The following is a 13,807-nucleotide window of genomic DNA, read 5'->3' on the forward strand; positions in this document are numbered from 1 at the left end:
TCCATCTGCAAAGATCTAAATCAGGCCCATACATCCCACTAAACCGGGTCCCATCCACTCTTTCTACTTCCTCTCTGTGCCTGGGGGAATCAACAAAATCTTCATACACACCAAGGTAGCCTCACTGAAAGGAATGTGTGGCTGCCCACACACCATGCTAGCAGCAGAGCTAACCTCGTTATGCCTCCTTCCAAAATAAGGCTGATTCATTGTGACTTTGGAAAATTCATGTGGGCTTCTCAAGGCAGGTCAAAGCCAGTAAAGATGACAAATCTTTGAACTCTTAAATAAAGTGGATTTGGAGTGAGCTGGTGCCCCAGCTGTCACAAATTGAGAACCCTTATTCAGTCTGTCTTGCATTAACAGAGTCAGAGATATCTGTTCCCAAAGACTCTGTATTCAACAGATGGTTGGGTTTCCTTCAGTGCCACAGGAAATGTGACCTAGGCACACTAGTCACACCTCAGATGTACTGAAAAGAGTAAAGATGATAAGAGGGTTCACCTCACTTTTACTGTCCTAGCTTGTGTACAGAGGTTAAAAGGTGTTGTCAGATCTAGCTAATGTACCACCTCTCTAGGAAGTCAGGAGGACAGAAGACAGCATTGGGTACCACTCCCACTGTCAGTGGTGCTATTTGAGAATATAGTGCATAATACCCTCCAGCCACCTCAGCCAAAAATATATGTATTATGTTGGACCATGTCACCAGGCACCCTGAGGCATTGTCCTTCAGAAGCATCTTACCCCAATGCCTGGGTATTTTTTCAGTGTCTGTTCCCAGGTTGTTTTCTCAAAGGAGGTAATGTCTGTCAGGGAAACCAACTTTGTGTCCACATACATGAAGGAAATGAAAGAATAATGTGGGGTTAGGGCACCAACAGAATTTTCTCATTTTAGCTCCTCCAGAACAAAAGACTGATTAAGCTATTTACTAAGGAACTAAACAGTATGATGGATGTTCTAAAACACGTTAGATGTAGTATTGTAGCCATCCTCCTTACAAACTTGGCACCCATTTTTTCCACATTCCCGTCCATGCTTATTGCATATACATCTCCTGTCTTTCACTTTATTTATCTTGGTGTGCCTCTCCCTCCATCTACTTGCCTCCACTTAACATATGTTCCCCTCATCCACCCCTTCTTTCTTCTGTTTGTTTTTTTCTTTCTCTGCCCCTCCCTTGCCCTTTTCTGTTAGTTTTAAATATCTCTTTTAATGTTCCCTCTTATCATGCCATATCTCTCTCACATCTTGACTATATCCATCTAAGCACTGGTCTCACACTCTTTTCTGTTTTCTTCAACTTCAATTCATTTGTCATCCTTGCTTTGCACCCTATCTCCATACCCCTTTTCTGTTCCACCCATCTGGCCTGCCTCTTACCATGCTTCTACATAGCTGTGCTTGAATTAAGACAAATAATTTCCCTCTGCTATTGTTCTTCTCAGGAGGTACAAGCTGCTGTTTTCAGCACATAACTCGAGTATATCTCCCCTACCCTTCCTGCCAAGAATGCAGTCAGCAACAATTGTTACTTCGACTATCACTTTTCTGCATTCAATGCCTAGACACAGTTCACCCTCTTCTAGGCTGAACTGTTTTAAGGCATGGGCACTTGCCTGGGACCGCTCATTCCAAGAACCCTCCCTCCAAGGTAAAGTGATAGGGTCTCACTGTAACAATCTAGGATTGGTGTGTAGAAAAATGATTTAATATCTGAGCATACAGGCTTCACAGAAACTGAGGGGAATATGCACAGCTTTGAGTAATCCACACATGTACGTTTAGTCTTAAAAGTGTGAGTAACTTTACTATTTTCACTAGTCACCATTCACAAATGCAATGATACTCAAAACTGTAGGCTTACATGTCTTAATACCTTGAAACAGGAATTGGAGGCAAATTTGCAAGCGTAGTATACTACAGCCAAAAAGGACCAGTATTATATCCGGGACCACCCATGGCCAACTACTGATACTGCAACACTCTCCCATAGAAAATAATGGCAGCAGGGACATCAAATAGAACCCGTAAGAAATAATGTCAAATTGAAGTATTTTATTTCAACATTTTGAAAACATATATGCCTTCAGTTTAATGTTGAAAATATTATAGATATTTTAAAAGTAAATATTATTTAATGATGACATATTTTTTTTAACCTTTTTCATTTAAAAATAAATGTTACAATTTTACAATACAATGCAAAACAAAAACATGTATAAAGCACACTGCTACCTCTGAAAAGGTAGCCTAGTGCTAGCGGCTTCAAGATGCAAGGGCAGTAGAACTGCAACTATATGGGAGCAACTGTTGATCAAATAAATGGGTCTTTGAAAGTTTCCGAAAAACAGATTCAGAAGGTGCTAAACAGAAAGACCCAGGAAGGGCATTCCATTGTTTGGCAGTCAAATAAGAAAACAAACAACCGCCTCTCCTTGCCTTAATGATCCTTGGTACCAGAAGCAAGTTTTGTCCACTGGACCTGAGTAATCTCTCCTGCCGATAAGGCAAAAGTCTTTTCCTCAGGTAACCAGGACCTTGTAAGACACACGCTCTGCAGGCAAAAGTAAGAGCTTTAAATTTAATGCAGCTATTGGTGGACACCCAGTGCAACAGCGCAGCAAATACAGGGCCGACATGCAAGCTGGAGGCTCCAAAACCAGTCTGGCTGCTACATTCTCGATAATCTGTAAGCTATGAAGCAAATAGGCTGGAAGACCCAGACATAGACTATTAGCATAATACAATCTTGTGGTTATCAAGGCATGGACAACAGATTTGCGGCAATCCTCAGGGGTCAAATAGATCATCTTCCTGATCGATTTCAGCACCAGGAAACAGCTGGCCGAGACAGCCTTAACTTGGGGGTTCAAAGGATAGATTACATCACATTTTACGCCCAAGTTCCGTACCACTGAGGCTGACTCGAGGGGAGCCCTTAACTCAGAAGGCCACCAGTTAGAGGCATCCGAGTATAAATTTGTGCCAAAGAAAACAATCTTGGTTTTATCCAAGTTTAATTTAAGGCAGTTTGCACTCATCCAGGCCCCACCATATCTCAGACAGTCCCTGAACGCCGCCAGTGCCCATATTCCTTTTCCTGGTAAGAGAGCATCAGCTGAATATCATCTGCTTGAGAAACAGCTAGCTTCAACCGAACTGGCCAGTGGGGCCAGATAAATCTTAAATAGTGTAGGGCTCAGAGCAGAGCCTTAAGAAACTCGCACTCCAGAGGTTCAGGAGAAGAAGTAAAAGGTGGAAGGAAAACCCTTTGAGTGCGTCCCTCAAAGTACGATTTCAACCAGGCCCAGGCCAGATTCTGAATGCCCACTTCCCATAGTCTGTCCAAGAGAATGGAGTGAGAGACCATATCAAAGGCCGCTGACAAATCAAGAACAACCGTATTGTAAAGAATAGTGAAAAGTTAAAACGTTATTAAACATGAAATAAATTAGCAAATATATTTGTATGTAAAATAATTTGCTTTATTAGTTTTAAATGTAGAACAAAATAAAAAAGGTGCAACATTAGTCATTTAATTTAAATCTAAAATTGAATTATTTTAAATATATTAAATCAAATTACAATTAATTTTGTAAAGTTTAAATTAAACAGACCTTACTAAAAGTAAATGTTTTATTCTTTGTTAATTATTAAGTGAAAGTAAAAAATGTTATTGGCAAACTTAACAAAAACCATCGCTATACACATGTTTGTACTATATAAACGCTCAAACCTACTCTCTATTTAAGAATTAAATGCACATACATTTTTTTTGGCTTATACTGATCCTAGGTCATGTCATAAAATCTTAAGTGTATACATGATTAAAGCCTACTCCACTATCATCCTTTATTCTTGGTCTTAAATTCAGGGACTTGCTTACGCCCATATGAGAGCGACGTTGCATCCTGGTTACTAAAAATAACATAAAATTAAACCTAGATACTAATGACTGATTACTAGCTAGGAGCTAAAGTTGACCATTTGGGTACTCTTCAAACATAAACCGAGCAACCGGGCACACACATTATTAATTATTAAATGGATGCATACAAATAATTAAAAGTGATGTACTTATATTTTAATACAAATTAAGGTTACATAAATTTTTGAATTCAATAAATGCTACTCAATTATTTAAAATAAAATAATAAATATGGTTTGTTATTGGATTTTTTACATTAGAATAAATGTATTTATATTTGTAATTTGTTTAAATAATTGAATGTAATCATTTCCTTTAGGGTTTTATTTTAAGGCCCTATCTCTATTATTTTCTATTGGAAGGTGTTGCAGTACAAGTGGCTGGCCATGTGTGGTGCTGGACATACAACAACTTTAAGCTGGAGCAATTTACTACTATTGTGGGTCCCTTTTTGGTTGTAGTAACTTTAGAAGTGTAGTTGTGAATTGCAATGGGCTTACTCTTGAGTGGGTGCACGCATGACCATAGCAAAACGCCTCGTTTTTCCTCCCTAAATGACTCCCGTTTAGTAGTACATAAGCCCTTTCTTCCAGCCACTCACTCTGGTCCCTCCCACAATTAATACTAGGTAGTACATTTACATGTCTGAGGGTCTTTCCATAGAAAAGATAGGGGAGGTGGAGATGGGGATATACACTTGTGGTTTGTGAATAGCTTTTTGTAGTACTTTAGTAGTACTATTTTAGCCCTACTAAACGTACTACAGATAGCAGTTTGCAAATACGACCCACATTTTGTGAATCAAGTCCACAGTATGCATGACCGGCCAGGTGACCCTTTAGCCTCGAACTATTGTTGGCAATTAAGTAAAACTAGCATTGTCAAAGCCAATATGTCTTGTCTATGTGAGAGGTATTGGCTTTACCAATGTCTTTTATTCATGTTGTAGAGTAGCAAGACAGCTGTACAGCATGGCTAAAAGTGTAAAAAAAAACACTATGAGAGCTGTTTTCCCCTTCCCATGCTCTAGTGTTTTTTTTATAACTTCCACACTCCTCTATAACATAGGTAAAAGACATTGGCACAGCCAATAGCTTTCACATAGGCTAGACACATTGGCTTTGCTCTAAGGGAGGGAAAACAACACCCTGAAATTGCAGAACAAAAGAGAGGGAAACTGGTGCAGAGCACACACTCCCTCTAGCTCATCACAGAGCTTTGGTTACCTTTATGGGGTCAGGTTGGAGCCACACATGGATGAAAACTGGAGATGCTCCTCCTAACCACTGATTGCTGTGGGATGTGAGGGTGCACTGGATGGATGGGGAAATGAAACAACCCCAGTCTGGTCTGCGTGTGGCACAGCACAAAGGGGGAGCAGGAATGAGCTTGAGCAGAATAAATAACACTCACTACAGGAAAAGGCACACTCAGTGTGAACCCTCCGCTGCAGATGTATAAGCAGAAGCATTTTCTGGACTCTCACTGTGAAAAGAAGTTGCAGACTGGAGTCAATGGAACTTGAAAGTCCTCTGATGTATACACGTGATCACTTCGACAAGCTGATAAGCCCTGACTGTATTATATTGCTTTTTTTTTAATGTTATGTGTCGGGGCAACATGGACTACTGGGGGAAGGGTGGGAAGGAGTGAATGGGTATAAGTATCTAAAACAAATGCTCAATGACACAGCCAGCGCTGGCTACATCATAGCCCTTTTTTCTTATGGCAAGAGGGGATAAAACTATGGAGCCAATTATCAAATTTCACCTGATGTAATGGTGACAACAGTCAATCTGAAGCAATCAGTACTTGCTCCATGCTCCAGCCAAAAGAAGAGGAAGCGAAGATAGCACATGCCTGCCAATTTGAAGACAGCAAAGAAGAATGACAATGAAACCAATGAATGGTAAGCAATGGATGAGCTGCAAGCCCCTTGTTGTATACAATATCCCTCACAAGCTAGAGCACATGCAGCACATGCACTGCCGCAGGGGAACCCTATAAATTATTTTTCTGACTTGAGTCTTTCTTCTTACTTTACCCTGCCTCTTTTAACTCACCCCTCTATTTTAACTCTCTCTTGCTACCTATCTCTAATTATCAAAATATATACATCCTCTTTCGCTCTTATATTTCTGTACCTCATCTCTCTATCCCTCGCTCATGACTTTACATCTCTACACTGTTCTCTATATCTCTACCTTTCTAATCCTATTGCTACTCACCACTTGCTCTGCTATGCACTGCTTTGTTTCCAGCTCATCTCCTTGTCCATCTCCACATGTAGCTCACCTCATTCTTGTAGGAAAGTGGAATATTATATTGTGTGGGGGTTAGTCCTCACCATGTAAATCTCTCACAATACCCAAAGATGGATCTTGGATTCACACTAGTAAATCCTTAGCTCGGTCCTGCTAGTGTGTGCAAAGACCACTCAGGTTTTACTAGGAGGAACATGTGTTAAGCATTTCAGAGCACCAACATGGACGATAAGTAACTGACACAACGCAAAAGAAATTCAACACAAATTTATAAAAATAGAGCTTATTTTTATCTTAATTTAGCCACCAAAATGAACAGAATTGAATAAGTATGATCAGAGTTATAGATTTTAGAAGCTATTTTAAATTACAGCAGAGCTGGTATTTAAACATTGCCTTGAAGTCTATGGGAGAAATATTACTGGTTGCAAAAATTTACTTAGAAAGCGGGTTGCGTGGAACCCTTATAGGGTTATGGTTGTGCAGTCCTTAGGACCAGATCTCAACAGTCAGTCCAGTTTTACCTGGCCTGTGGCGTCGGGGTGTAGTGTTGCCCAGGCTGTCTGTGGTGCTGAATTGGACTCACGTTGAAGTCAATGGCAGGGAACCACTGGTGACAAACAACCACTTCAAGGTTCAGCTGCAGGGAACCCTGGCAGAGTTAAAGTTGTGCAGGTCCTGGGACTAGGCCACAGCAGTCAGTTCATTTCTATCTGGTGCATGGGGTCTGGGTGCAGAGTTGTCCTGGCCCTCCGTGGTACTGAACAGGACTCGCACTAGTGCTTATTTTACCACTTACATAACGGTGCTGACAGAGGGATGCAAAATCTCAGCTGGACCTGGGTTGCAGATGTTGGATGCAGGTTGCACGCTCTGACCTGCAGTGTCCAGGGTGAGGGTTAGTTACTGGACTGACAACCAACAAGCCTTGGAAACTGTAAAGGTGCAGAAATCCTTTAGGAACTTCCCAGGGTGCGAGGGAGTGGTGTACCGGCCTGAAACTTGGAGGCAGGTGGAATTACAACTCCCAGAAGACACTAGACCACCTGCCTTTCAACGAGTCCATGGTGGGCCTGATGGCCGGTGAAACTTCGGATCTTGCTAGTGTTTTTACCTGCAGTTTGCAGGGGTCTGGTGCCATCAGTTAAAGGGAGTCTGAGGGTGCTTCTGACTTCCACAACAGTCCCTCTGGTAGGGAGTGATGAGTTCCAGCCAAGGCGAGGGTCATTTATGCAGTTCCCAGTCTGTTGCCTCAGAGGCAGAATATCCCTCTTTTGCCTTGGTGCAGTGGGCAGAGTCTGATTGTCGGTGATACAGAGCTCCTCTTTGCCCTTCTTCGAAGTTGGTCAGTCAGAACTGATGTTCTAGTGTCAGGGGTGTCCCTTAAATCCAGTATTTAGGGGAGTTAGGGGGTGTTCAGACTAGTGGGCAATGGGCAGCTAGCTCCTACAGCTAATCCACCCCTGAAACGACCACATCCGGTGGGACAGGTCACCTTTAGCTACACAGAACCCTCTATTCTGCCACTTCTAAGATGGCAGAAATCAAAATGTAGGGCACAGACAGGGCTGCTCACCCTAGAGGTGTAGTCACCCTGCTGGTGGTGTGTACAGTCCTGCATACCTAATTTCCCACCTGTCCATGAGCAAATGTGCCTAGGGCAAGGGGGAGGGCTGTATCCTCCACTGGGGGACAACACAGATGGCTATCAGGGGCAGTGAAGCCTTTGAAGCTCAGCATCCTGATGGTCTATTCACTAGGTCGAAAGAGGGGCGGGAGGTGTGACCTCCTTCCTGCTTCAGTCTTTGTTTCTGACTCCTGGGAGCACCCAGGCTGCCTGGCAGGGGGCTAGAAACCTGTCTTGGTGGCAACAAGCACAGGGAAAAGGACAGGCTGCTCAACCAAAGCACAAAGAAGGATGCCAAACAGGTGGGCAACCTCTAGCGTGCCACCTTGGTGCATGCCAGCTGTCCCTTGACACCAGATTCATGTTGGGGGAGAGCAAGCAAGTTGTTTGACAACAAACTTAACATATATAGTTGGTACTATAATGGAGCTAGTAGACCAGGTCCGCCCAGGCTTAAGTCCCATGTTATCCTATTGACCGACTTGCACTTATAGTGTACCTTAATGGAAAGGACACTTTAGAGACGTGTAAGCTCATGCTTACATTCCTGCACCTTAAATACAATGCACCCTGCCTCCTGGACTGCGGAGAGCTTCCTTTGGGGTGTCTGACATACAAGTAAGGCAGTGCTTGGGGCTGTGCCACTCACAGTGAGGGCACACTTGAACTTTGCACTGTTCTGGCAGTCTGCAATGGCAGGCCTACCATCAGTAGTTTGCAGTGGTCACCTAGCATGGCACAAACTCATGCTGCAGCCCTGGGGGGCCCTTTACCACCTAGGCCCTGGGTACCATTTACAAGGGGCTTACAAGGGGTTAAAGTCCTGCCAATCAGGGAATCACCATGTCGACAAATAATTTAGGGAGAAAACACGTACAATGAGACCTGGTTAGCAGGTCCCGGGGGCACTATCAGAGTCAAAAAAGCAGCATCCAGTGGTCCAAATTGGAGCAAGAAGTGAGGGGCGGGGCATATGCAAAAAGCCCAGTTTTCCTACAGTTCTTAACCTATACTCTCATAACCTCCCCTCTATATCTCTATAAACGTATCTCTCTATCTTACCTCTTTCTACCAGTTTTTCAAATCCCTCTCTCTCGCATCTCTTTCTACCTCACCTCTTTCTCTTTGCCTAGAATCTCTCTCACTCCCTCATCTCTTTCTACCCCACTTCTGTCTCACTATCTAAACTTTCAATTTAACTTGCCGTTTATCCTTTTTGTGAGCTCTATACCACTTTCCTCTCTTTCTACCTCTGCTCTCACTACCTTACTTGATCTCTTTTTTGTTATCTATCCAACTTTGTCTCTCATCTTTCAATGCACCTTCCCTATTTCAATTTACATCTTTAACTTACCTCTGTTCCTCTACCTCTCTCTAACTCGCCTCTCTTCTCCCTTAACGCTCTCTCTCTCTGCCTCTTTGCAGGCTCCACCCCCTCCCTTACACCAGATTTCATTCTCCCTATCTCCAACGTGTTCTAGTTCTCCCTAAAATATTTTCTATTTCTCTATCTCCATCATGCTCATTCTACTTCCCCTTATCTTTCTTTCTAACTAATATTCTCGCTTTACCATATGTCAGTCTAACTCACCTCTTCTCTATCTCCAATCCCTTCTGCTTCTACTTCAACTAATTTGCTATATCATTCGCTTTAGCTTATAGTTCTCCTGTTTTACACCAAATGCAATTTCTCTATTGAATAGAATCAGAAATCAAAGAAATGCACAGATAGAAAAAGAAGAGGAGCAACAATATTATGTACTGTTCCACTAATAATCTACCAAGTCACCGTCGCTACTTGTTGCAAGATAAAATACACTCTAAGTCAAAGTTTAAAAAGAAATGGCTTTATCAATGTGATTCCAAGCTTTCTTTTGGCAATATTTCACTGGTGGACGCCGGGCAGCTTCAGCTTTAGGCTGGTTTTAAGTACAGCATCTCTTAAAGTTTATTTTATAGATTAATCACAAGGCCTTAAATTTACTGAAAAGTGGTAATATATTTAAAAATGTTCCAAGTATGGTGCCCCAAAACCTATCTTGGCTAGGGTCCCAAAAATCCTTAAGATGGCACTGTCTCAAGGAACCTCCTCCTTAAACATTAAAGCCCTCTTTATGCATAGTATGAATTTTTACACCCAGTACTATACCTAATGTGGACGATTGCATCCAATATGCAGGGGCCAGCAGTGATTAGCAGAGGTTACATTTGCATGCTCTAGGTTTCCTAGAATTCTGTGTCTCCCAGTATTACATGTATTTCCATGCTTTCTTTCACAACCATAGGAGAAACAAGAAAACACTCCAAACTAATCAAGGACAGGAGAATTTACCATTATCATGTCAATCTTCGAATATTTGTTGAACGCGTATTTTATGTTGTCCTCGCTGTAATGTCGGCAAGCAGGGAAAGTAATATTAAGGGCATGTTAGTTCTCAAGCATGCGAGTTGTCCACATACTCAGTGGTGATGACAAAAAAGGGGAGTTTTAACATATTGTACGAATTTTGCATTATAGATCAAGCATCAGAAGAGTTAATAAGGCCAACACTTTGCTGCTTTATATGTGGATGGGGTGCACAGGGGGACAAACGCAGAAACCCACTGTTGTGTGGGGGAATCAAGGGCACCTACACCACTCTTAGAGAGGGTGCAGCAGAGGCCTGCTGCCTGTGGATGCACCTCATCTGAGCATAACCAGTTATGAAAATTATTCTCTTAACTCTTTTTCCCTCCATCCGGGGTGACAGGTTTCCGTTCTACATCCCTGTCCACTATAGTTCTTACCGTTTGTAATGGATTTAGCAGCAGAGGAATTTTGACTTCTTTTCGAGAAGTTAGACTTGATGTAAAAGGAAGAAAATAGCTACTACGCGTCGATTTTTCAACATGGGATTGTCCTAAGAGTCAGTTGCTTAGAGTACTCTTCTGATATTGGGATTGATCTGTGAGGGCTGGAAAATATTCTAAGCATACAAATCCTGGAGTAACTTTTCCTTAGACACTCTAGCCTTCAGCAATGAGCCTGTCTCACTTATCTTATTAGAGTCTGTTAGAGAGAATGTTCCTTCTTATGTTTTCAAACTTACTGTTACACCGTGGCATGGGCTTATTCCAGGAACCGTCTTTTTGGCACTCTGCTGTGAATGATGGCAGGATATAATCCCCCTGTACAAGTGAAATATACATCAGCGCTAAAAATATTTGTATCTCTTACTTTTTGAACATGAGTATATCTATATAAATATATCGAGAGGTTATATCTATGTCAACAAAGATATAGCTATAGTTAAAGATATCTCATTCAACCAACTATTCATAAATACAATAATCACATCAACAAGGAAAACAACACAGGAGAAAAAGAAATTTCTTCAGCGTACCATAGCTCATGCTGATTTCATTAACATTTCTTAGTAAACTACTGGAGTATTCAGAAATAGATGGTCATTTGTTAGTCTGAAGATATTTGACATAAAAGATTATAAATCAGTGATTGAATTTAAGAGGCCCAAAAAGGGCATTCTTGGGGCCTACCTAGAGTTTTCCTGAATTGGTGGCCTGGTTGATTGATCACTATCTTGAGCTTTGCCTATATGTCATTTGGTAGTGCAACCCTAAACTCATCTTTCGATAGGGTCAGAGTCATGTGTGAGATCATAAATATTTTTACATCCCCTATAAAACCACTGGCACCTTTAATCTACTGAGATCTGAAAAACCTTTGTTTATGGGCATACACATGAAGAGGATTTGTTCTCATTATATGAGCCTGGAACTTCATTTATGAGTATTGTTACAAGTTGTTTTCCTTACTTTTTATTGTACATATTTACACATCTTGAACAGAGAATATAATTTCTAGGATATTCTAATAGGAGGTTTCCACTTTGCACTGGCATACAAAATTCAGGATCTGGTGAGGGGTATGCAATGCAGTACAACATACTGTACATTTTTACCTCAAATGTTTACACTATGTATATGTGACTAATAAACTTTACATACTTGGGATGGAAGAGGACAGCAGGGGGGAGCAGGTAGACAGATAGACAGGCAGGAGGGCTGGAAGGTTGGTGTCACTTCATATGCTATATGGAAGATTCTGGTCCAGGGATCACATGGAGGGAATAGAGTGAAGTAGGATGGAGGCAGGAGAGAGAGCGGGCTGGGTTTTTGCCTTGGTCCTGTATGGTCATTTCAAATTCAAGCATCATCTAAGGTGTCTAAGGTGGAACAGAGGTGAAGGTGGGCTTGAATCTTCTCTGTGTCCTGAGTTTTCCCCTGAGAAGGGTGGAGAGAGTAATGACCCCACACTTGATATGCATGCTTGCTTCTAATCTTTTTTTCAGGGCATTTATTATTGAGGAACTTAAGTATAACATTGTTCTCAAACAGTGAGGAAATATTTACAGCAATTTCAAATAACTAGTAATAATTAAGATATTTTAAGTTTGACTATATAAAATTCAAGATTAAACTCAAATACATGGTTTAGCAGTTATAACTTAGTCACAATTTGGTTAAAAACAATGTGTTGTAAGGCCGCAGATGAGTGTAGTAAGTGGGGAGGCGTGTGGTATAGAATGAGGTTGTAGACCTTGGCAGTTTTAAGGGGTAGGTGAGTTGTTTTGAGGAATAGGTTGGGTAGGTGACTGCAGAGGTTTGCAGAAGGGGTGTTTTTGAACTCAAATACCCCCTTCTGATCAGCGCAGTGGTGTATGATGTTAATATCTTTGCAAATTTTTTGTTGCACACAAATACCGTCTAAAAATACTGTGATGAAAAGAATATCATGAGACAGACTATTGCAGCTAAGAACAGCATTTTTTAAGTGATTAATATCATTTTATTTAATACTGTTGTATATAATTCGATTACAATTATTTTGTAATGCTTTATCAGTTCTTACAGTTCAATTGAATAATTAGATTATTAATTATGAAATTATTTTATTATTTGGATTAATTTATTCAGTTCATTTTTATTGTATTCTAGATTCGTGTTTTATTATTTTTAAGTATTTCTGTGGTAATGGTTCTTATTTACTGTGATTTTCTTATTTTTAAAGTATTATTTCGAATTGTTTTTGTAGGTTGGTGGGATCATACGGGAGCAGAATGGAAAGTGTACAAATATTCACAATTTTAGTGTTTTATTAGTTAAATAATTTTAATTAGTTATATTGTTTTATTAACAAGCCATTTTTAAATTAATTGTTTAAGAAAACTTTATATTTAGTTGTTCACAAAAAATGGCAAACATTCATTTAAAAAATATTTTTAATCAATATTTGCAATTATATTGGGTCTGTTATTTTTTCGGATGCTAATAATTATTTTCATTTTAGGTGAGTTTTTGGTAGTTGGGTTTGTAGGGAAGGATGGGGTTTTATGTTTATTACAGGTTAATTAGGTAAATATAAAAGTCTTTGTGTGTATTATGTGTTTTAATATTTTATATTTAACTTATGTATTTTGGTTTATTTGATTCTAATTTGCAATGTATTTGTATATATTTATATTTTCAACTTAGATTGTGATATTTTTAATTGTCAAGTTTATTAATATGAATTGAATTGTTTTGCATATGTTGTCTTTAGTTTGTATGTACTTTAATTAACATTTTCTATTATTATTTTTTTATGCTGTGATTTTATTTTTTTATATTTTATAATAAGTATTCAATGTTTTTCTACCAGCTTCCCGACTGTCCAGCAGGTTGAGTGGAAATAGTAAATCTGATCCTGCCAAAGTCTAAAACATTCCCTACTGTTGCTTAAGTTCGAGTGGGACTAATATATGTGAGCATTCCAAAGTCCAACACTTTCCATACTGTTGCTTCGGTTGGTGTGGAAATATCAAGCCTGGCCCCTCTAAAGTCTAATATTTCCCTACTGTTGCTCAGGTTGGCGATGGAATAGTAACTCTAATTGCTCCAAAGTCCAACACTTTCCTTACTGTTGCTTAGGTGAGGGTGGAA

At 40.3% G+C, this 13,807-nt stretch overlaps 1 protein-coding gene across 1 annotated transcript in view; it reads right to left on the reverse strand.

The window, feature by feature from the left end:
• The window catches only part of MASP2 (MBL associated serine protease 2), a 352,398-nt gene that overhangs the window by 174,415 nt on the left and 164,176 nt on the right, over positions 1-13,807 (reverse strand). Inside the window, exon 8 of the mRNA XM_069241231.1 lies at positions 10,915-10,993. Coding sequence (XP_069097332.1) covers positions 10,915-10,993 — 79 coding nt within the window. The remainder of the gene's footprint in view (positions 1-10,914; positions 10,994-13,807) is intronic.

This window comes from Pleurodeles waltl, chromosome 6 (genome assembly GCF_031143425.1).
Source record: "Pleurodeles waltl isolate 20211129_DDA chromosome 6, aPleWal1.hap1.20221129, whole genome shotgun sequence".
NCBI classification, from domain to species: domain Eukaryota; kingdom Metazoa; phylum Chordata; class Amphibia; order Caudata; family Salamandridae; genus Pleurodeles; species Pleurodeles waltl.